This window comes from Hemiscyllium ocellatum, chromosome 7, assembly GCF_020745735.1.
Source record: "Hemiscyllium ocellatum isolate sHemOce1 chromosome 7, sHemOce1.pat.X.cur, whole genome shotgun sequence".
NCBI classification, from domain to species: domain Eukaryota; kingdom Metazoa; phylum Chordata; class Chondrichthyes; order Orectolobiformes; family Hemiscylliidae; genus Hemiscyllium; species Hemiscyllium ocellatum.
Window position 1 is genome coordinate 78,059,331 of NC_083407.1, and position 25,057 is coordinate 78,084,387.

The window sequence follows — 25,057 nt, forward strand, 5'->3', positions numbered from 1 at the left end:
CGCAAAACCCCTTTCAGTCCCTCTCACTATGGAGTCCGTTATTACCATGACTCTACATGATATCTGACTGCTTGACTCTGCCTCCACGCCAATTTTCGATTGGCAGACCTGTCCAATCAGACTGGCAGTGTCGTCTGTCTCAACAGATTCCAAGAGAGTCAACCAGTTCACGAGAGGTACTTCCCCCGGGGTCTCTTGTACTTGAATCATCTCTTCCTTCCTCATTGTTATCTCCCTTCTTCTCTCTTCTGGTATGCTTGGTGTAATGACCTCGTTGAAGGTCCTGTCCAGAAAATTCTCATTCTCTCGGATGAGCCTTAGATCATCTAGTTCTTTCTTCTATGCTGTAATATGCTCCTTCAGAAGCTGAATGAGTATGCACTTTGCACAGCTATAGGAGCCAGAGACACCATCAGTGTCCCTGACCTCCCACATCAAGCATGCAGCACACTAAATCAGCTTGGCAGTCGTGTCTTCACCCTCTTCAAACTGTGGCGTAATCTCCTTCTCTATTCAATCCTAATCTGCTCCCTCTAATCTTGAGGCTATGCCCTCTTATCCTAGTTTTACCTACCATCCTCTCTACTTCTATCATCTATTCTCCTCATGCTTTTCTATGTTTATAAGATCCCTCCTCATTCTTTCCAAATTCCAATGAATATAATCCCAATCTACTCAGTCTTTTCTCATAAACCAATCCCTTCAAGTTCGGAATCAACCTAGTGAACCTCCTCTGCACCCCCTCCAGTGCCAGTACATCATTTTTCAAGTAAGGAGACCAAAACGACATGCAGTACTCCAGGTGTAGCTTTACCAGCACCTTGTACAGCTGCAATATAACATCCCTGCTTTTAAACTCAATCCCTTTAGCAATGAAGGACAAAATTACTTGCATCTGCAGAACAATCTTCTGTGATTCATGCACAAGGACACCCAGGTCCCTCTGCCTAGCAGATTTAAGTAATAATCCTTTTTACTGTTACTCCTACCAAAATGGATGACTTCAGATTTATTAACATTGTATTCCATCTGCCAGACCTTTGCCCACTCACTCAAAGTATCTAAGTTCCTCTGCAAAGTTTCACAGTCCCCTGCACATTCTGCTCTGCCCCACTCATTTTAGTGTTATCTGCAAACTTTGACACACTACATGTGGTCCCCAACTCCAAATCATCTATATGAAAAAGGAGGCAGACTGAACAACAAACTCTGTGTCATCAGTCTAATGAGAAGATTCCTGATTTTCAGAAAGATCTGAAGCAACTTGCATTTAAAATATATCATGCTGAGCAGGAGCAAATATAGAAATATCATCTTGAGCTCCAAGCAACATTGGAGAAAATGACTGTCCTGCAAAACAAGTGGAGATGCACATCACAAACAAGGAGCAGAAAATCACTCCTGAAATGATCCTTTCAGAGAAAAAAAAACTTCTAGCAATGATGCTCCAGTGAAGAAACTAAAGCAGAATATATATAAAACCATACAACCACAGAAGCAGGAAGTGAAAGTGTCTAGGCTTTGAAGAAAGCAAACAAAAATTCAGAAGAGGTTAGGCTGTTATCAGAGCAGGTTGTAAAGGAGAAAAGTATACTTGACCAATAAGAGACTAAACTTTTGTTGAGATTGGAAGAATCCATAGCATAAAGGTACAAGCTTTACAATTAACTAGAAGCTCTCAAGGAACTGAACAGTAAGTGCCAAGAAGATTTGACCCACTTTAAGGAATAAGATGAGTCAATGCCGAATCTGAAACGAATCTTAACTGTTATGCAACAGGATAAACATGTGCTGAAGCAGCAGATACAGCCCATGAAAGAGCAACTTGACAACACAAACAGGAACAGCAGATAACATCATTGATGACTAAGGGCAACAAACAGCATCTCCAGCCAAAGTTACCATCAGGCGATCCAGAAGTATCAGAAATTCCCTCTGTATTATTGAGACCTATTAACCCACTTATTATTGGATATAGTTAAAACTTTATTTTGGAAAAGAAGGGACTTTTATATGTATACTTTGCCTTTAATGAGTTCACCTTTTAAGGTCTTCATGTGGTAGGTGTGCCTTGTGGACAAACCTACCACCTAAGATTGATGCCAACAGTAGACCTCTTGACTGATGGCAGATTTTCTGCTTGGAAAGATTCAAGCTCCCTTAATTTCACACAAAGCTCCTACACCACCCTCTTCTGACTCTAAAGACCTCATGAGATCTCCCAATGCATCACAATGCACAAAACCTTCACTAACACTTTAATAACAAATGAATATCAAAAAACCTTGGATGTTCCACGATAATGTGCTTAACTCATACGAGTGCAAAATCCTTCATGTTCAACATTCTGGATTTATGAGAGACCATTTAAACTGGAGTAATGCGAGGTCAGGCACCATAATCAATATTAGACATTGACTGATAATCTAGTCTGTTCACTCCGCAGACTTACATCACTCTTGAAACTTTGATGGGCTGTACCAGACATAATGTTGTAGGTACAGGTTAGACAGACAGTTCAGACTGTCTGCTCTTGCTGAGATAATACAGTCTGAAGCCAGCAAAGGCTTGGAACAGCCTGAAGGCTTTCTGCAAAGCCACTCGAAACCTCTCCCATTGACAGTCAGAGCCTTGAGCCAATGTGTTGCAGAAACAGGATAGAGCAAGTATTTAGCTGGATAAAAGACACCCTTGATAGAGATACAGATTGATTAATTGAGTTTAGTGCATATTATTGAAAAGGTGCTGCTGGATAAAATTATGATTGGAAGAGCTTGTATTGGACTGGGGTGTACAAAGTTAACCAGGTTTAGACCAACAGGTTTATTTGGAAGTACTAGCTTTCCTGATTCTTCATGTGGAGCAGGATCATAAGACACAAAAGAATGCAATGTCTTGCAACTGAAATGATATATTGAAATTATGAAAGGGTTGTTTTGTATTTTAGTTTATGTCTGAACTGTGGCCGCAAGAAGCTTTAATAGTTGTAATGAAGGAATGGTATTTTGGAAATGTTAATGAACAAAGTTTTGAGTTCATGGAACTGGATTCTGATGATTTGCTCACATGTAACTTGTTTGGACTGTAGATATACCAGCTTCCTTGTCCATTCATTCTCTGCCCTCTCCTCTTAAATTGATCACTGAATCTCAGGTAGCAATGACTCCACCTTCAGAATGGCCACGGCTATCAACTTTGGATCACTTGATCCAATGAGTATCGAAGAGTTTCTTCCAACAGGTTAAGGCAGTGGAATCATGTTTCAGGACGCCATTGGTCAGCTGGTTATATTGTACAGTCATGTATAGTCATGTATGTTACGGTTACAGAGTTGTCAGCCTCTTTGTACAGTGTTCCACAGTGAATAGTTGCTGAGCAACACCTTATCTGCTTTGACATGGTGCCTATGATGTTGCTGACACAGGCTGAAAGCATTATGATTGCTGCCAGGACAGTAGGCATTCTTAGGTATCATGACATTGCAGCTGTAATGCCACATCAGCAGCACACAGACAGAGTCATAGCTCGTGTGGTTATGATACTTCTGTATATTGACAAAGTTATCCATTGCTAATAATGTTTAGGTATGAGACCCTGTTTGTTTAGAAAGTGCTTTGAGAAATATTAATTGGTCAAATATACAAAATACTCAAGCTCAGTCTGAGTGTACTTGTAACTACCTTGCATCATTTTAAAACACCGGAGTTTAAATTTCTAATGCAGTTCAGTGTGCTTTAATGGAGGGAAAAAAAATTGGTGTTCCTCATCTATGCTTATTGAAGCATAGCCTTTAAATTTTCCAGTTGATATTCTGTCGAGGTTACCAATAAATATGTTATTTCCTTTCAAAATACCCAAATAATTCCTGATTCAGAATATAATTTCATGCAACGTGTTTTAAAAATGATTGCTCATCATTATCAATTTTGTTTTCTAATTGGAAACTCTTCACTTTCTTAGGGTGAATCTGGGAAACCGGGAGCAAAAGGAGACCCTGGTCCACAGGGGGAGTCTGTAAGTCTCTTTATTTTGTACCTTTCTGTCTGGACTAAGGAAATAAACTAAACTTGTGAATTGGGATAAATTTTACTGAGCCATTTCAATAATAGTTTTAGGTATTGCAGTTTATGAAAACCTTATCAGAATAATGGAATTAGTTGACAAATCTAAATAGATATTGAATGTTTTTGTGTTTTAAGTATGCCTTTTTATGAGTTTAATTTTTTTTGTAGTAATAACAGAAAATAGTCATATTAACAAAGAACACTGATGAGCCTCTTCAGATCGAGTGATCTATGTTTACTTTTGTTTGGGGGAATTATGGAAAGACAAGGTGATAAGCTGCCATGCTTACTATCTAACAACTACTAGGAAGAGGTACATTACAAAGAAAGAAGATCCAATTTCTCTTTTTACATGGGTGAAAAACTAAGCAAAATGCACGTTGTTCAATCTCAATTATTCGACAAAAGATTATAATATTTTGCTATATTTCACATGTTAAGCCATGTGCATTTTTCTTCTTGCTAGGGAACACCAGGAAGTCCAGGTGCCCCTGGTCCTGCTGGTGAAGAAGGTAAAAGAGGTCTCCCTGGTGAACCTGGGTCAACTGGTGCAATAGGCCCTCCTGGCGAGAGAGTAAGATAAAATCAATGTCATACACTTATTTTCTATGGTAAAAATGTAACAGTTGGTACTAAGTGTGGGCCACTACGCAGCATTAATTAAAATTGGAGCTTTCTATATAAACACTAATGTCCATAAGTTCATATGCCTAACTGCTGTGTATTTGTAAAAAGTAATGGGAACAATACACCAATGATGTTTGTATTCCCAAGAATATAGAAGGCTATAGGCTGAATTATCATAATTTAAGATGTTAACAAAACAGCTATCATAAATAGAGCAAAGATTTTTCTATTGGTAAGATATTCTAATACTAGAAGGCACAACCTAAAACTTAGAGCTGGATGTTTGGGAGTCAATTTAAGAAATATTTCTACATGTAATAGGTGATAAAAATTTGGAATTGCCTTCCATCAGCAATAAGCAATGATGAATGAATGATTAATTTCATATTTAAGATTGGTACATTTGTGTTTCTGACAAAAAAAAGTTTATTACACAGAAGGGAAAGTCAAAAATTAAACATGCTGATCTAGCTAGATATAGAGCACAGTTGGAAAAATCTTAAAACACTTAACAAAACAAAGTTTCAATGTATTCCCCAACATCATCACTTCACAGTGATTCAAATCTAGAGAAATTACATCTCGATATCAAATCTTTAAGATTGACTTAACTGATTCTCCTCAGTTTACGTCCTGTGAACTGTGGTGTGTTTGACCATAAATACATCAAAATTGAGAGCTTAGGTTTCCTCACATTTTAATAACCTGCAGATTTCTAAGCAACAAATGAAACGGAAATTGCTGGCAAAACTCAGCAGGTCTGCTGTTCTATGGTCTGAGCCTGGCAGATCAGAATTGGTGAAGGCTCACCAGACTCAAAATGTTAACTCTGCTTTCTCCCCACAGATGCTGCCAGACCTGCTGAGTTTCACCAGAACTTTGTGTTTTTGTTCACTTAAATCTAATCTGTCCTCACAAAATAACTTTCTAAACCCTGGTAAAACACAGTGAACCTACTCTCCATCCACTGAAAGGGATTTCCTGAGTTTACCTGGAACATTCACAGGCACCATAACAAATGTTTACCTATCCTAGTGGCCTCAACAAAATGTCATCACCTACCATCCATTCGATTCAGGCTAGCGTCCTTCCTTTAGATTAGTTTATACTTTTCCCAATTGTTTAATAACTCTGTTTCCAATGGTAGATTCTAATAATTTCCCCACATTTGATATATTCATAATTTATTTTAAATGTTAACAACTACTCTGATATCTTACGCAATTCTTTAAATGCTCCTTTTTGGATCTCTTCTTATATCTATTTCTGTTTGTCATACTCTCAGTCCACCAGCTTACCAATTTTCCATACATATGTTCAACTTATTAAGAGCTTACCTTATTTTAAAAATATGCTTTCACAACTGGAGCCACTGTTTCAGAAGGATACAATTGTTATACATCACACTTTTTACTTTGTACCTGTTATGGACCAAGTCAGACCCCTTCAAATCATTTCAAGAAAGTAACCCAAACCCAAAGTAGCCCAAAGTAGTTCTTTTAAGCAGGTGTAGTGTGGATATTCCAGGAGTGATGCAGTTGGACAAACCATTTAGTTTTAAACAAAACAGAATTTGTTTACAAGATTACCGAATTAAACGCACGCAGAAGAGAACAGAATACCGAATAACATAACCTATCTGAAAACTCAACAGGTGATCCCAGCTTAATGATGTTATTCCTAATACTTGCAAAAGTCCCTGTAAACACCCCTTTGCATCAAAGGTAAAATCAAAGACAGGTTCTTAAAGGAGAGATGTCAGAGAGAGAGAGAGAAGGATCAGCAGGGACCTGCTTATTTGAGTCCAGCAGCTTTTACAACACTCCCACTAAACACCAGGCGAAACATGAGAAAAGCTGAGCTGGGAGAACTGCCCTTTCATTGTAGTGCGCTTTTTCTTCAAAAACGTGAAAGGCTGTTGCCTCAGGCTGTATCTGTTAGCTATAATTAAACTGAACCTGAAACCCTTCAATTTAGACTTGTCAGAGTCTGTGTCTATTATGACCACTTTGAAAAATAAACCAAAGACAATATAATCTTGTTCAAGGAGCAGCTTCATCACAGTACCATCCCAAATCTTAATGGCAGTACAATTAATTGCTTGCAGTTAATTATCTGTTTTGTGGATCACTGTGGCTCAGCAACATTAATGACTACATATAAGATAAATCAGTGGCGTACAGATATTAATAATATTGGAAACCTGATTTTCTGTCCTGCTCCTAGGGACCTCAAGGCATAAGAGGTGTCCCAGGCACAAGTGGCCCACTAGGATTACAGGTCAGAATATTTTAATATACCTAAATTCAGCTTTAATTTCTTTTCCTCATTGTCATTTGGATAAATTATTCTGAATATTTAATTCTGCACTAACTTTTTGCTGCTAGGGTCCTGCAGGAGAAACTGGTCCACCAGGTCCCATTGGGCCTAGAGGTGCTAATGGTGAATCAGGTCGTCCTGGAGATGCTGGCATCCCTGGTCAAAGGGTAAGAAGACATAATAAGGAAAAAATGCTTACAAATTAATTTTAGAGACAATTTTATTCACTTGATTTTGAATTCCTTTTCTGTGTTTTTAGGGACTTACAGGAAACCCAGGCAATCCTGGTCCTGAAGGTAAACCTGGACCACAGGTAATTTACAGAAGGATAGCAATAGACAAAAAGCATTATTTACATCACCAATGTCCAAATAAACATTTCCTTTCATCTTATTGGGTTTATAATTGATGAAAATAAGAAATCATCTTGCAGATTGTCACCCAGTCTGTCAGAAAACCTAGTCACCGGAATGAGTTTTTTAAGTATCAAGCAACAATAACCAATAGAGAATACAGAGGAACCTCGATTATCCGAAGGACATGGGCAGGGAGTATTTTGTTCGATTAATCAAATGCCGGATAACATAGTTTAGCCGAGCATCGGGACCTTGCAATCTTGCCGAATAATCCGATATTCAGATAATCGAATGCCAGATAATTGAGGTTCCTCCCTAATACATATATAAGTCAGTGATGCTACCAGTAAAATGGAAAGTGAAATTTCTGTATGAATTTTCGATACATCCCACTATCTGTCAGAAACTTGCACATTTTCTTTTGTGTAAATATGTATAACTTTCTACCCCCCATAATTCCTTCAGTTCAACTGACAAAAACAGTTGACACTGAATGACATGAATTGTGATTCATGAAATATTGGTTGACTTGCTAGTTGGATCAACTTCGCTCCCTTCCATTCAGTTATCCTTGAGAAATAACTTTCTTCTCCCCATATTAAGGATGGTTGTCATGTTGGAATTTGTGAAGAAAAGGGTAAGGACAGATGCTAGGCTCAGGAACAAGAATAAGGAATTACTGAATAACGCAAAGACATATAAAATAGTTGACAAGTCACCCATTATTTAATTGATGTGTTTTCATCAGGGACTTAGCTGGTAGCTGTCATGGTGGATTAAAGTAAGAGTAACCACAGCGATCTACCCTGAGCAATGTCATGGTGGATTACACCAAACATCATCAAACTGGACTTGAGCTAAGAACAGGTAGTGGAGTGAATTAATAGCTAATTTTACAAGACACTGCAACGTAGCTCATCGCACCAGAAAGGAGGACAGTTTAGAGATGTGATACTACAATGGAGCTCTACACTCTTGACTAGTGAGCTTCAGGGTAATAACAAATGCTGGCAAAACCACTTTTTATTCTGCACTTATGCATGATAATGTTACATCCAAATTAATTCAAGTGTGGCCTCTGTTTGATTAAAACAAAAAGATTAAAGATTGAGGTTTGAGGTGGGAGGGAGTCAGTGATTCATGTGGAAATTGATACATTTTAAACCTACATTATTTGGCAATTGTCAAGATTCTGAGCATAAATATCTGCTTGTTTTTGGTTTTCACTGTCTACTATGATATATAAATATTGATTATCTATGTTGGTTGTTTATTGACAGTGATAATCATTTGTATATACTTGGCAATATTAATCTTTGTCTTTACTTTGTTTTGTTTCTGATCTTTGTGTGTTTAGGGAGAATTTTGTTATTTTGCAAATTACATTTTTACCAACAGGGTCCTACTGGAGATCCAGGTCCTGCAGGTCAACCTGGTTCACCTGGACAAAGAGGTTCACCTGGTGTCATGGGGTTTCCTGGTCCAAGAGGAAATGATGTAAGTGCAAGTTATTTATAAAATGTATCTGTTGTCATTGTTTTGGCTGGGTGCCATGCTTTGTTACAAACATAGTGTATTGTTATGCAAATGAAAACACAACTCCGGAGTCATGTTAGCAATAACATTGAAACCAGTTGTGAGTAAGCAACTTTATTTGGTGGATCTCTATTCCAGAAAAAGCTTAGATTGAAAAAAGTTTCTAAGCAGTCAACAGTGCCTCATGGATTCTCACTGAATCTTTTAATGCGGCAAAAAGCTGTGCAAGTGGCCGTTGATGCTAGGTGCAAGAACCCTGAAAAGCAATTAATTAGATACATTGCTCAAAGAGCTAACACAGTAAAGATGGGTTCATTTGTCTCCTGTGTTGGAAGATTCTACCATTGTCTCTCCTAATATTAAAAATTAGGAAGCAGAAGATAACCCATACACAGGATTCTCGTTAACTATCAGGACAATGTTGGAAATTGCTTTTGAACCATGCATAAAATGACATCTTCTCTTTCTTCCCCCTTCCCGACCATACCATGCCCCCCCCACCATCCCACCCACCACTCCCAACACACCAGGGACTACCTGGTAAAGCTGGTGATAGAGGATTTGTGGGTAGCCCTGGTCTACAGGTATGTAAAGGCTGCAAATATTCAATTTCATTCTGTTGAAAGAGACTCTTTGCCAAATGTTATTTATGCACAGCTTATTAATACTTACACTATATTGACAGGGTTTACCTGGAAAACCTGGATTAGTGGGTCCTCCCGGCCAGCCTGGCACAGCTGTAAGTATGTTTCTGAATTCACATGTTTTGAAACAAAAATGGTTTATCTCTATCTTAAGTGGATTTATTTAAGCAGTTTCTTAACTTTGATGTGTGACAATTAATCTTTATCTCTTTAATTTGCTGTACCAATCATTCCTTTGACAACACTGACAAAGCCATGTACATTGCCCAACTATTATTCACATGAGAGGGGTGTTGGTGGGCTTTCTCTTGTAATGATTTGTTAGACCACTTCAGGATATAATAGAATCAACCGTGGAAACAGAATAGCATATGAGACAGATCAGGACAGGATCTTAATGAAGTTTCAGAATAATCTAGCTGCCTTCACAGTCAGTTGTCAACTATTGCAAAAATTGATTCATTACCTAAGTTTTATGACTTGCCATTGCAGGATTGGAGTTACTGGGGTACTTATCTAGTACTATTACCTCCACATTATTGAACCACTGTTTGTGCAGAAATAGGATGTTTCCTGAACTGGGGTACAAACTGGCATTGATTCCACCATGAATCACTCAAGATGGCATTGGTCTTCCCATTCTTTCATTATCATCAAGCTGTCAGCACCTATTAACCGCAGATACAGCTCTGTGGTTATTGTTTGTCAGAGAAGGCAGTGGAAACCATGGCAGAGATAGGTTCTTGATTAATAAGGGGATAAAGGGTTACAGGGAGAAGGTGGAAGAATGGGATTGAGAAACATATCAGTCATGATCAAATGGCAAAGCAGACTTGATGGGCCGAATTGCCTAATTCTACTCCTACACTGTGTGGCCATTTGGCAAGATTTGGAGGGGTTTACACAGGGTCGGTAAACAATGGCCTCAGCCAGTGATGGACCCAAGCTGAGGCCAGAAGAATGAGAAGTCAGTGAGTATGGGAGGATGAACAGTGGCTGACAGTTGCTGGCTGGATTAGTGAGGAGTCGAGATCAAAGTCGAGTAGCTTTACTTCCTTTGGCTCCTTATTAGAATATTTGTTTTATGAGGAACTTATATGCTGGAGGTCTCCAATGCATCTCTTGAGGATCTCTCAACAGGTTGCATGGATTCAAGGTAATTCTGAATACAATATGACATTTGATTCAAAACCATGTATTAGACAAATTATGATCATACTCAAAAACCTTCATACTTATTTCATGAAAGCACCATGATGCCTTAACTGTGCCTGAACCAGAATGGGATCAGATGGTTCAATGGGGACTGTGTGTTCAGCATCGCCTAACTAACCTCTGTGCATGTCTTCTGCCTGTTCCATTCTTCCCTGATATGTTTTGCTGAGAAAATTGTTAATCACCATTCTCCCCAAAACCCCAGCCACCATCTTCTGAATTGGTTCCCATCTTCGCCAGTGTCTACAACAGTTGTAGCAGCTGATTAGATAGAGCTCAATGGAAATCCTACTAGTTTCTTTTCTTTGATACTTTCACGGTCTGGAGAATTCCAATTTTGTTCCAGAGATGGTTTATGCAGAAAATTAATTCTCAGTTATGACAAGGAGACGAACTTTAGATAAAAACAAACTCATCATTTATTCAATAGTATAAGCTTGTTATTTGCTTTGAACAAATGTATTCGGATAGTCCTTCTAAATTTTTCAAACATTTGTCTTTTCTCAGGGTGCATCTGGTGAAAAAGGAGAGCCGGGTCCTCAAGGATTTCCAGGTCTTCAGGTACAATTAATTTGATTAACTCTGGTTTGATATAAAAGGCTGTGGAAACTATGTCAGAAATAGATAGCTTACTGATTAGTCAGGGGATAAAGGGTTACAGGGACAAGGCGGAAGAATGGGATTGAGAAACATATCAGCCATGATCGAGTGGCAAAGCAGACTCGATGGGCTGACCTGCCTAATTCTGCTCCTATATTGTGTGGCAAATAATGTTTTGCCCTTCTGTGGCGTTGATAAACTTCCTTTGGTATACTATAAAATGACAAGGATGCACCATCCCGACTTGAGAGTTTATGCTTTGCAGGGAGAAAAGATTAAAGACACTCTTCAGCTGAAGAGTAGTTGAAGCTTAGAGGATAGTTATATTTGGGCTCAGGGAAGGATTGTACTGTTGAAGAGTAGAGTGGTGTATGGGTTAAGTCAGAGAATGGCAACAGACCTCCTGGTAACGGCAGGAGAGTGTATCGGTTCTGAGAATGAAGGGAAAGACTACATTCATAGGTTGGAAATAACGGGAAAAAGAGAGCATGGATATATTATTTCTATGTCCAAAAGTCCTATGTCAATCGACAGCATTCTTAAAGTTTTTAGTGTAAATCATTACTTCGTCTAGTGATACACAACCAACCCATGATCTATTTTCAGGATTGGGGCAGCAGGAAAAGGGGAAAGTAAATCAGAGTGGGAGAGTAGGTTAGCACAGGAAGAAGAACACCAGAGGTAGGTGTTGAAGGGGAACAGGGGAAATATGGGATTGCGGGGATCAGTTTGGTAACAGACTGAAGAGTAGAGAACACAGGAAGGGAGACCAGAGTGGGTGGAGGGGAAGAGGAAGGGAAAGGGAAATAATTAGACAGGAGAGAACAGCAGCTAAGAATACACCTCTATTTTAAAATTGATAAACAATACCTTTTTTCAACCTCCAGCTTTAAATTTTAAATACGAGGCCACAATATTTGTTTTTAAATGCCAGATTCTGAACTTGCAAACCTTTTTTTTTCCCTCTGGCTTTCAAAATAAAAATAATTGATATGAGTTGCATGGTGTGCCTTGACTTTAGAGGTTTCCAAGATTCAAGGCTGGGGGAGGGACACACCTGGGACAGAAAAAAATAGAGGTGGTTTAAAAGGTGCTGTGTTTTGCTTTTGATTTCATTAACTGAGGATGTTTTAAGGAGAACCAGAGTCTAATGTCAGTCAGGAGTGATGACACCGCCCTCCTTCCTCCGAGATGTCAAGAACCTGACAGCAACAACTGAAGCTTTGCAATTGTAGAAGATGTAGTCCACCACAAACCTGGAGAAACATTCCATAATATGTGGCCCAAGCAGGGGGACTGTTCTTGGAAAATGTTGATGATCTGTTCCAAGACCTTCCTCCTTCCAGCACAGCTTTCAGTGTTAGAACGTTGTGGGAATCAGGAACCACATGAAGATTGGGGAGCTTTCATCACCACATATCCATCCTCTGTTCTACACAGTGGCAGGGAAATGCTGGAATCAGCTAACTAACTCAAGATAAAAACTTCAAAGCTGCTTTCAAATTTAGCAGGAATGCACCAATATGGTGGCCTGTATGCCAACTGCGCATTCAGTGAGTGGAATTCCTGGACATCTGTCCACTGAGGGATGATGTCTACAGCCCTGTGCAGCCAATTGATAGCTCCCTGGAAAAACTACATGCATATTCCTACTGCTTTTCTCTACTTTGAGAGAAAATAATATATTTCCCCTTCCTTATGTATAGAGTACCAATGATCTGTGTGGCACAGCGGCACTGTAAAATGAGATGTTGTCGGTCCCAACCTGTAAGGAGTCTGAGACCTAGAAAGTTTGCTACATGGTAACTCTGACAGGCACTGGGAGTGCTGTCTCTACTCTGCTCTGTGGCATTGGACGTTGTGGCAAGTGGCTGACACAATTCAGTAAGCACCTTGCTGATGAACTATGGCTATCTCAATCTGTCCTCCTGACCAGGAAGAACGTCAGAGAAATGCTGAATTCACATGGTGAGCACAGTCTCCGATAGCGAGGCTTCCTCCTGTTTTGCATACAGCTCTCCAAGTCTGCTACCTCTACTCCACACCCCAGTCACGCTGCAGCCCAAAGAGATGCAGCTATAATCCCTAAGAAAGAAAGCAAGCTTTCTGGACTAAGACCTTCTCTGTTCTGACTCAAAGAGCCTGTGAAAATTTCTCCAAAAGCACAATCCATTACTTTTGCAGCAGGGAAACAAAGCTAAAAGCCATCCAACTGAACGTTCATGGTAATACCTTTCAACAGCACTGGGGAAGAAGTTCTGTTATGTGTATTTAAGAAAGTGTCCAAAATGACAATCAGCTATTCAAACCTAAATCAGGGATGACTGACATTACGTTTATTCACTCTGCATCTTTTTTGTGCATCTAATCTGTAGACCATACTATTGTCCTTCAGAACATGGCCATCAGCAAAAGCAGCATTGTACGTTGTCAGAAATAGGATCATTATAATTTTTACCAGTTCCACGCTTCCTTAGTGCTGAAACCAGTGCTGCTACCGAGTGGAACCTTTGGCCTTACAGCCCGATCAGACTTGTGCTGTGACAAAGAAAGAAGCTAACAATACCATGGAATACTGTCACGTGTCTCACAAAAGTCATAACTTCCAGCTTTATCAGCACAGCAGTAGCACTAACCAGTGAGCTAGATTTCCAGTGAACCCCAGTAGGTTCAAACCATATTCCAGAGGTTAGAACACAACATTTTAGGCGATATTTCCCTGCAGTGCTGCGGGAGTGCTGCACTGTCAGAGGTGGAAGCTTCTAGATTCACCATTCAATCTAGAAACCATTTGCTTTCTGTAATGAGTGAAAAGGATCCAATAACTTTATTTAAAGAGGAGGAAAGAAGTTCTTGTGCTCTGTCCAATATTTATTCCTCAAAAACTGTTGCTAAAACAATGATCCTGTCAGTTTTCATTGAAGGTTGTACAACCTTGGTATGTACAAATTGATTACACAATTTTCTATATTACAGAAGGGTTTATACTGAGAAACATAGTAATAGGAGGAGGCCATTCAGCTCTTTGTTGCTGCCAGTCACTTACATTGTGGTTGATCTGCAAATTAACTGCATTCAACTAGCTTGGTTTCATAACCATTCATATCTTTGCTGTACAGAAGTCTCACCAAGTACAAATTTAGAAACTTAAAAAGTATTGAATTGGCTTCTGCAATATCCTGAATCATGAACAGTGTTATATAATGCAAATCATTATTTTGTGCACTTTCCAGGAACAGTTATAACATTATTAAGCCGGTATAAAAAATGAAATTGTGAAGTATTTGGAAGTGTTATTTTATCATCAATTTTCATGAACTTGTGGTTTTAACCATTATCCTTCACTTGGTTATTCATTAGGGTCTAAGTGGTGCCGTCGGTCCTCCTGGTGAAAGCGGGAAACCTGGTGAGCCGGTAAGCTGGTTAATTTCATCAATGCCTAATTTGATTACTACAATTTTATCCAGGGTAACTCATGGCAATACATTGTTAGAAATATTGAAGTGAAATACTTTGTTTAATGTAATTATTTACCCAATGGTACAACTAGAAAATTACACAAAGATTTGTGATAAAAACAGCTCCGGCTAATTCTGCAATTTCCAATCTCTAAAACAATGGAAATCTCCCCGGGGAAAGCAGAGTGTGCTATCTTCACCTTAATCTTCACACTGCATTGCAGAAATTAACTGGATGCTGAGTAACATAATTGTTAATGTCACACCCTAAGGCAAAATGTAGATATGTTTACTGGATATTCACCGTGATGAAGGGGCTGTAGGTGGTGGTATACCTGGTTTCAGCACTTGTATGCTTTGGTGTCTGTAACAATTATTAGAAACTCTATTTCTGAGTGAGTGCACTTTCTGCATCCTAAAACTCTATGACTGAGGTTGGGTTTGTATTGAAGGCAGCATGGAATAAATAGTTTCCATCAGTTCTGTGAGTGATCTTCACACATACAGATAATTTGGGAGAGGTAAGTTTATCATTGCAGTTAGGAAAATGGCGGAGAGGATTGACACCAGTTTCATATCAATTCTCTTAAGGTACGGTTTATGGAGGTTTGGTTGGTGAGGGTTTTCGTGTTTTACTGAGATCTGTCTTATGATTGAAGTTCATATAAAAGACAGGTATTAAGTTATCCCAGACCAGTGTTTTGAGCAAGAAGTCTGTACTAATGCTGAGTTCTTGAGCAAAGTGTGTTATGTTTGTTTAAGGTATATTCTGGGTCTGTAGATTGTTTACAGTGCAGACTTGGCTTTTAGTAGAGTGATGTGCTCTTTCTATCAGATGTGGAAGATCAGGGAGCATTTCAATGCTCCTGGAGACTATATCTGCAGGAAGTTTGTGAGTCCTATCAAATTTCATGGATCGGTTGGAGGAGCATTTAGAGGCATAAGCAATTTACAGGAACTAGGGAGTATGATGGATGGCAATTGCAGGAAGGTGGATACAGCGCAGATACAGTCAGGTAGATGGGTTACTGCTTGGAAAGGTAGGAGAGGTAGGCAGGTAATGCAGGAGTCTCCTGTGGCTATCCCCATCTCAAACAAGTATACTGTTTTCGGTAATGTTGGGGTGATGGCCACATAGGGGAATGTAATACTGACAGCCAGGTTTCAGGCTCTACTGTAAAGAGGGGCACATCAAATTCCAAGAGATTGGTTGTGATACGGAATTTTAGTAAGAGGAACAGATAGACATTTCTGCGACCAACAGCAAGATATCAGAATGGTGTGTGTGTCCCTGGTGCGAGGGTTGGAGAGGGTGCAGAATATTCTCAAAGGGGAGAGTCACCAGCAGAAGGTCGTTGTGCATGTTGGTATCAATGACACAAGTGGAGAAAGGGACACGGATTTGCTGAGAGAATATAGGAAATTACGCAGGAGATTAAAAAGTACGTGCTTGAGCTAATAATATCTGGATTTCTCCCAGTGCCATGTGCTAGTGAGAGTCGGAAGAGGAGGATAAAGCATATGAATGTGTGGCAAAGGAGCTGGTGTAAGGGACAAAGAGTTTTGGATCATTGGGATCTTTTCTGAAATAGAAGTGACCTGTAGAAGAAGGACATATTGCACCTGAATTGGAAGAGGACCAATATTCTGGCTGGGAGATTTGTTACTGCTACTCAGGAGGCTTTAAACTAGTAAGGGTGGGCATTGGCATCAAAAGAGAGATCATGATAAGTCTGAAGCTGTAGAGTAGAGAAGGGGAGCGAGTTAAGTAGTCAAGGCAAGTAAGAGCAAGACAAAGAATGACGTAAGATTCTGGATTAGAGTGGTGTTGGAAAAGCACAGCAGCTCAGGCAGCATCCGAGGAACAGGAAAATCGATGTTCCAGGCAAAAGCCCTTCATCAGGAATAGAGGTAGAGTGCCTGCAGGGTGGAGAGATAAATGAGAGGAGGGTGGGGGTAGGGAAAAAGTAGCATAGAGTACAATAGATGAGTGGGGGTGGGGATGGAGGTGATAGGTCAGAGAGGAGGGTGGAGTGGATAGGTGGAAAGGAAGATAGGCAGGTAGCACAACTCATGGGGACAGCGCTGAGCTGGAAGTTGAGAGCTGGGGTGAGGTGGGGGAAGGGGAAATGAGGAAACTATTGAAGTCCACATTGATGCCCTGGGGTTGAAGTGTTCCAAGGCGGAAGACGAGGCGTTCTTCCTCCAGGCATCAGGTGGTGAGGAAGCAGTGGTGAAGGAGGCCCAGGACCTCCATGTGCTCAGCTGAGTGAGAGGGGGAGTTGAAATGTTGGGCCACGGGGTGGTGGAGTTGATTGGTGCAGGTGTCCCAGAGATGTTCCCTAAAGCACTCTGATAGGAGGCGTCCAGTCTCCCCAGTGTAGAGGAGACCGCATCGGGAGCAACGGATACAATAAGTGATATTGGTGGATGTGCAGGTAAGACTTTGATGGATGTGGAAGGCTCCTTTGGAGCCTTGGATGGAGGTGAGGGAGGTGGTGAGGGCACAGGTTTTACAATTCCTGTGGTGGCAGGGAAGGGTGCCAGGATGGGATGGTGGGTTGTTGGGGGGCATGGACCTGACCAGGTAGTCACGGAGGGAACGGTCTTTGCGGAAGGCGGAAAGGGGTGGGGAGGGAAATATATCCCTGGTGGTGGGGTCTGTTTGGAGGTGGCAGAAATGTTGTTGGATGATGTGGTTTATGTAAAGGTTGGTAGGGTGGAAGGTGAGCACCGGGGGGTTCTGTCCTTGTTATGGTTGGAGGAGTGGGGTCTGAGGGCGGAGGTGCGGGATATGGGTGAGATGTGTTGTAGGGCATCTTTAACCATTTGGGAAGGGAAATTGTGGTCTCTAAAGAAGGAGGCCATCTGGTGTGTCCTGTGGTTGAACTGGTCCTTTTGGGAGCAGATATGGCAGAGGCAGAAGAATTGGGAATATGGGATGGCATTTTTGCAGGAGGTAGGGTGGGAAGAGGTGTAATCCAGGTAGCTGTGGGAGTTGGTGGGTTTGCAAAAAATGTCGGTGTCAAGTCGGTCATCATTAATGAAGATGGAGAGGTCCAGGAAGGGGAGGGGGGTGTCAGAGATGGTCCAGGTAAATTTAAGGTCAGGGTGGAATGTGTTGGTGAAGTTGATGAATTGCTCAACCTCCTCGCGGGAGCACGAGGTGGTGCCAATGCAGTCATCAATGTAGCGGAGGAAGAGGTGGGGAGTGGTGTCAGTGTAACTACGGAAGATGGACTGTTCTACGTAGCCAACAAAGAGACAGGCATAGCTGGGGCCCATACAGGTGCCCATGGCTACCCCTTTGGTCTGGAGGAAGTGGGAGGATTCGAAGGAGAAATTGTTGAGGGTGAGGGCCAGTTCAGCCAAACGAATGAGAGTGTCGGTGGAAGGATACTATTGGGGACGTCGGGAGAGGAAGAAACAGAGGGCTTGGAGGTCCTGGTCATGGTGGATAGAGGTGGAGAGAGATTGGATATCCATGGTGAAGATGAGGCGTTGGGGACTGGGGAAATGGAAGTCTAGGAGGAGGTGGTGGGCATGGGTGGTATCTCGAACGTATGTGGGGAGTTCCCAGACTTGAGGGGAGGTAGGTAGAGATGGGTTCAGTGGGGCAGGAGTATGCTAAGACAGTGGGTCGGCCAGGGTGGTCAGGCTTGTGGGTCTTGGGAAGGAGGTAGAACTGGGCAGTGCAGGGTTCCCAGACTATGAGGTTGAAAACTGTGGGTGGGAGATCTCCTGAGGTGATGAGGTTCTGTATGGTCTGGGAGATGATGGTTTGGTGATGGGGGGTGGGGTCATGGTCGAGGGGGTGCTAGGAGGAAGTGTCCTTGAGTTGGCGTCTGGCTTCAGCGGTGTAGAGGTCAGTGCACCAGACTACCACTGCGCCCACTTTATCCGCTGGTTTGATGGTGAGGTCGGGATTGGAGCAGAGGGAGTGGAGGGCTGTGCGTTGTGAGGGTGAGAGTTTGGAGTGGGGGAGGGGGGTGGACAGGTTGAGGCGCTTGATGTCCTGGCGGCAGTTGGAAATGAAGAGGTTGAGGGAAGATAATAGGCCAGCGCGGGGTGTCCAGGTGGATGGAGTGTGCTGGAGGCAGCAAAGGGGTCCTCGGAAGGTGGGCAGGAGTCCTGATTGAGAAAGTAAGCATGGAGGCAGCAGAAGAAGTGTTTGACGTCACGGCGTATATTAACTTCATTGATGCGTGGGCAGAGGGGGATGAAGGTGAATCCTTTTCTGGGGATTGATCATTCGTCCTCAAAGAATGAGGTAAGATTGAATAATTAAACGGCAATTATTTCAATGTAAGATGCTTGACAGGTAAAGCAGATGAAATTAAGGCATGATTGGGAACATGGAACTGGGACTTCATAGCTATGACAGAAACATGGCTCAGGGAGGGGCAAGATTGATACCTTACTGTTCCCGGATAGAGGAAGGATAGGAAGGAGGGGCAAGAGAGGAGGGGGAGTGGCATTTTTGGTTAAGGTTAACATTCCAGTTCTACCTAGGGAAGATATTCCTGGGAGAACATCCAGTGAAATTACATGGATGGAATTCAGAAATAGGAAAGGGATGATCACCTAATTGGGATTGTACTGTAGCCCCCAATAGTGGGAAATTGAGAAACAAATAAGAAAGGAGATCTCAGCTATCATAAGAACAAAAGAGTTGTAATGGTAAGCAATTTTAATTCCCAAACATAAACTTTGGACTGCTATGGTGTTAAGGGCTTGGATGCAGAGGAATTTAAGTGAGTACATGAAAATCTTCTTACTCAGTATGTGGATGAACCTACTAGAGAAGGAGTAAAATCTAACCTTCTCTTGGGAAATAAGGCAGGGCAAGTGATTGATGTGTCGGGCAATGGGGGGTGGGGGGGGAGGTGGAGCACTTTGGGGCAAATGATTATAATTCTATTAATTTTAAAATAGTTGTGGAAAAGGATAGACTTGGTCTAAAAGCTGAAGTTCTAAGCTGGAGGAACTTTCAAAGTTGATTCACGGAGGCTGTTTGTGGTAAATGAGCAGTTGGAAAGTAGGAAGCCGTTAAAAATGAGAACCTAAGGGTTTAGAGACAGTATGTTCCTGTTAGTGCAAAAGCTAAGGCTGCTAAGTCTAGGAATGCTGAATGACTAGAGAAATTGAGGTTATGGTCAAGAAAAAAAAAGGAGACATTTGTCAGGTATGTCCTGTGAATCCATGGAGAAGTATAAAGGCAGTAGGAGTATACTTAAGAGGGAAATCAGGAGAGCAAAAAGGGGATATGAGATAGCTTTGGCAAATGGGGGTAAGGAGAATTCAAGACATTCTACAAATACACTAGCAAAGAGTAACTAGGGGAGAGGAAAGAGCCCCTTAAAGATCATCAATGTGTGGAACCACAGGAGATAGTTAAGATACTAAGTGCATATTTTGTGTCAGTGTTTACTGTAGAGAAGGACGTGGAAGCTAGGGAACTTGAGTAAATAAGTAATGATGACTTGAAAAGTGACCATATTGAAGCTATCAATGGCTCAGTGATTTCTCCACAGCTAGAGTAACCAATATTCAACAACAGCTTTGGATGCCAAGTTCAAAACCATTTATTCTGCTCATCCAGTAAAAAATTAGATAGTCACAATAAAAGAGAAAAGCTGTCCAGTGGAAAATACGAGAATCAAAATCTCAGCATAAAGGTTGTAATGTGAATTACTTACAGTGTGGAAACAGGCCCTTCGGCCCAACAAGTCTGCACCAACCCACCGAAGCGCAACCCACCTATTCCCCTGCATTTACCCCCTTATCTAACACTACAGGCAATTTAGCCTGGCCAATTCACCTGACCTGCACATCTTTGGACTGTGGGAGGAAACCAGAGCAAATGCACGCAGACAGGGGGAGAACATGCAAACTCCACACAGGCAGTTGCCTGAGTCGGGAATTGAACCCGGGTCTCTGGTGCTTTGAGTCAGCAGTGCTAACCACTGTGCCACTGTGCCACCCATTTTTTTTAATGATATTTACTTCTAATCTGCTACTGGTTCTTTTAAGTAGACCACACTATCAGAACATTGAGTTACATCAACAGATCGGACCAGCTTCATAATTTGAAGGGATAACAAATAAAACACACTGGTAAATGATTTAATACCTGTAATTCATTCACTTATACATTCCATCTCACTTTCACCTTATGCATTAGATAGTTGAGTCTTCCTAAAGTTAACCAAATTCAGAAGCAAATTATTTATTTGCATACAATGAAATATTAGATTGTCTCTTCAGAATTTTAATTACAAGTCCCAAAAGTTTAAGAAAAGAAACTCACTATCCCAGATCTGTCACGGGTAGGAGCACCATAAATTAGATCATGAAAATAAAATTTCTAAAAACCACCTGATCAGAACCAAAAATTGGACATTGCTTCAAATATGTTTCCCTTCGATATTTTTATTCCATTGGCTTCGATTGGACAGTTTGTTTGTTACAACAAGTGTGCAGTTAAATCTAAGTTATTTACCTTTAGAAACTTGCGGCACTTTCCAACATATTGGCAGAGTCCAGTTTATCTATTTGCTTCGAATCTTGAATGTTCAAATAATGTTTCTTATGGACATAGTGAACCACTGAGCTGGAGAAAGACAGACCAGCGCAGAAATCAGGTGATGGAGTAGAGTTCCAGTTTGTTGGGTTAGCATTGAAAAACCAAGGCCACAAAAGATCACAGCCACTAACGGTGATTAGAAAGCTGGGATGTGATGGTGGATGAACTGACAGTGGTGTGAATCCTTGATGGACCAAGTAGAAAAATCTCCTGAGTTTGAGAAGCCATCATGAGAGAATCATTCCCCTTGTGTGTTGAAGAGCCAAGTTTCTGGTGTTGAAACTGGCTCTAATGCAATGAAGTGTAGGTCGGGTTCCAAGAGATCAATTGTGTTAGGGGATTCTGTAGTCAGAGGTACAGACAGACGTTTCTGTGGCCAACAGAGAAAAAGCAGAATGGTGTGTTGTTTCCCTGGTGTCAGGATCAAGCATGCCTCAGAAAGGGTGCAGAATGTTCTCACGGGGGAGAGGGGCCAGCAGGAGGTCATTGTCCAACGGCATTGGAAGGGTAAAGGTTGAGACTCTGAAGGGAGATTACAGAGAATTAGGCATGAATAATAAAAAGGAGGTCCTCAAGGGTAGTAATATCTGGATTATTCCCAGTGCTACAAGCTAGTGAAGACAGGAATAGGAGGATAGAGCAGATGAATGCATGGCTGAGGAGCTGGTGAATGGGAGAAGGATTCACATTTTTGGATCATTGGAATCTCTTTTGGGGTAGAAGTGACCTGTACAAGAAGGACGGATTGCATGTAAATTAAAAGGGGACTAATATACTGGCAGGGAAATTTGCTAGAACTGCTTGGGAGGATTTAAACTAGTAAGGTGGGGGGGTGGGGTGGTGGGACCCAGGGAGATAGTGAGGAAAGAGATCGATCTGAGATGGGTACAGCTGAGAACAGAAGTGAGTCAAACAGTCACGGCAGGCAGGGACAAGGTAGGACTAATAAATTGAACTGCATTTATTTCAATGCAAGGGGCCTAACAGGGAAGGCAGATGAACGCAGGGCATGGTTAGGAACATGAGACTGGGATATCATAGCAGTTATGGAAACATGGCTCAGGGATGGGCAGGACTGGCAGCTTAATGTTCCAGGATACAAATGCTACAGGAAGGATAAAAAAGGGAGGCAAGAGAGGAAGGGGAGTGGCGTTTTTGAATGGGATAGCATTACAGCTGTGGTGAGGGAGGATATTTGGGAGGAACTGAGAAATAAGAAAGGGATGATCACCTTATTGGGATTGTATTATAACCCCCCCCCCCCCCCCCCCACCCCCCCAATAGTCAGAGGGAAATTGAGAAACAAACTTGTAAGGAATCTCAGCTATTTATAAGAATAATAGGGTAGTTAAGGTAGGGGATTTGAACTTTCCAAACATAGACTGGGACTGCCATAGTGTTAAAGGTTTAGATGGAGAGGAATTTCTTAAGTGTGTACAAGACAATTTTCTGATTCAGTATGTGGATGTACCTACTAGAGAAGGTGCAAAACTTGACCTACTCTTGGGAAACAAGGCAGGGCAAGTGACTGAGGTGTCAGTGAGAGAGCACTGTGGGGCCAGCGACCATAATTCTATTCGTTTTAAAATAGTGATGGAAAAGGATAGACCAGATCTAAAAGTTGAAGTTCTAAATTGGAGAAAGGCCAATTTTGACGGTATTAGGCAAGAACTTTCAAAAGCTGATTGGAGGCAGATGTTCGCAGGTAAAGGGACGGCTGGAAAATGGGAAGCCTTCAGAAATGAGATAACAAGAATCCAGAGAAAGTATATTCCTGTCAGGGTGAAAGGGAAGGCTGGTAGGTATAGGGAATGCTGGATGACTAAAGAAATTGAGGGTTTGGTTTAGAAAAAGAAGGAATCATATGTCAGGTAGAGAAAGGATAGATCGAGTCAATCCTTAGAAGAGTATAAAGGAAGTAGGAGTATACTTAAGAGGAAAATCAGGAGGGCAAAACGGGGACATGAGGCAGCATTGGCAAATAGAATTAAGGAGTATCCAAAGGGTTTTTACAAATATATTAAGGACAAAATGGTAACTAGGGAGAGAATAAGGCTCCTCAAAAATCAGAGGAGAAAGTGAACACTGCAGATGCTGGAGATTAGAGCTGAAAATGTGTTGCTGATAAAGCGCAGCAGGTCAGGCAGCATCCAAGGAGTAGGTGAATCGACGTTTCAGGCATGAGCCCTTCTTCATTCCTGAAGAAGGGCTCATGCCCGAAACATCGATTCTCCTGCTCCTTGGATGCACTCTGACCTGCTGGGCTTTTCCAGCAATACATTTTCTCCTCTCAAAGATCAGCAAGGCGGCCTTTGTATGGAGCCACAGAAAATGGGGGAGATACTAAATGAATGTTTTGCATCAGTGTTTACTGTGGAAAAGGATATGGAAGATATAGACTGTAGGGAAATAGATGGTGACTTCTTGCAGAATGTCCAGATTACAGAGGAGGAAGTGCTGGATGCCCTGAAATGGTTAAAGGTGGATAAATCCCCAGGACCTGATCAGGTGTACCTGAGAACTCTATGGGAAACTAGAGAAGTGATTGCTGGGCCTCTTGCTGAGATATTTGTATCATCGATAGTCACAGGTAAGGTGCCGGAAGACTGGAGGTTGGCAAATGTGGTGCCACTGTTTAAGAAGGGTGGTAAAGACAAGCTAGGAAACTAGAGACCAGTGAACCTGACCTCGGTGGTGGGCAAGGTGTTGGAGGGAATCCTGAGGGACAGGACATACATATATTTGGAAAGGCAAGGACTGATTCAGGATAGTCAACATGGCTTTTTGCATGGGAAATCATGTCTCACAAACTTGGTTGCGTTTTTTGAAGAAGTAAAAAATAAGATTGATGAGGGCAGAGCAGTAGATGTGATCTATATGGACTTCAGTAAGGTGTTCGACAAGTTCCCCATGGGAGACTGATTAGCAAGGTTAGATCTCATGGAATACAGGGAGAACTAGCCAGTTGGATACAGAACTGGCTCAAAGGTAGAAGACAGAGGATGGTGGTGGAGGGTTGTTTTTCAGACTGGAGGCCTGTGACCAGTGGAGTGCCACAAGGATCGGTGCTGCGCCCTCTACTTTTTGTCATTTACATAAATGATTTGGATGCGAGCATAATAGGTGCAGTTAGTAAATTTGCAGATGACACAAAAAGTGGAGGTGCATTTGACAGCGAAGAGGGTTACCTGAGATTACAACAGGATCTGGACCACTTGGGCCAATGGGCTGAGAAGTGGCAGATGGAGTTTAATTCAGATAAATGTGAGGTGCTGCATTTTGGGAAAACAAATCTTAGCAGGACTTATACACTTAACAGTAAGGTTGTTGAACAAAGAGACCTTGGAGTGCAGGTTCATAGCTCCTTGAAACTGGAGTCGCAAGTAGATAGGATAGTGAAGAAGGCGTTTGGTATGCTTTCCTTTATTGGTCAGAGTATTGAGTACAAGAGTTGAGAGGTCATGTTGCGGCTGTACAGGGCATTGGTTGGGCCACTGTTGGAATATTGCGTGCAATTCTGGTCTCCTTCCAATTGGAAAGATGTTGTGAAACTTGAGAGGGTTCAGAAAAGATTTACAATGATGTTGCCTGGGTTGGAGGATCTGAGCTATAGGGAGAGGCTGAACAGGCTGGTGCTGTTTTCCCTGGAGCA

General features: G+C 41.6%; 1 protein-coding gene across 1 annotated transcript in view; it reads left to right on the forward strand.

Annotated features, from left to right (window-relative positions):
- The window catches only part of LOC132817149 (collagen alpha-1(I) chain-like), a 189,131-nt gene that overhangs the window by 112,253 nt on the left and 51,821 nt on the right, over nucleotides 1–25,057 (forward strand). Inside the window, exons 20-29 of the mRNA XM_060827358.1 lie at nucleotides 3,961–4,014; nucleotides 4,531–4,638; nucleotides 6,918–6,971; nucleotides 7,079–7,177; nucleotides 7,270–7,323; nucleotides 8,765–8,863; nucleotides 9,433–9,486; nucleotides 9,588–9,641; nucleotides 11,269–11,322; nucleotides 14,722–14,775. Of these exons, the coding sequence (XP_060683341.1) occupies nucleotides 3,961–4,014; nucleotides 4,531–4,638; nucleotides 6,918–6,971; nucleotides 7,079–7,177; nucleotides 7,270–7,323; nucleotides 8,765–8,863; nucleotides 9,433–9,486; nucleotides 9,588–9,641; nucleotides 11,269–11,322; nucleotides 14,722–14,775 (684 nt within the window). The remainder of the gene's footprint in view (nucleotides 1–3,960; nucleotides 4,015–4,530; nucleotides 4,639–6,917; nucleotides 6,972–7,078; nucleotides 7,178–7,269; nucleotides 7,324–8,764; nucleotides 8,864–9,432; nucleotides 9,487–9,587; nucleotides 9,642–11,268; nucleotides 11,323–14,721; nucleotides 14,776–25,057) is intronic.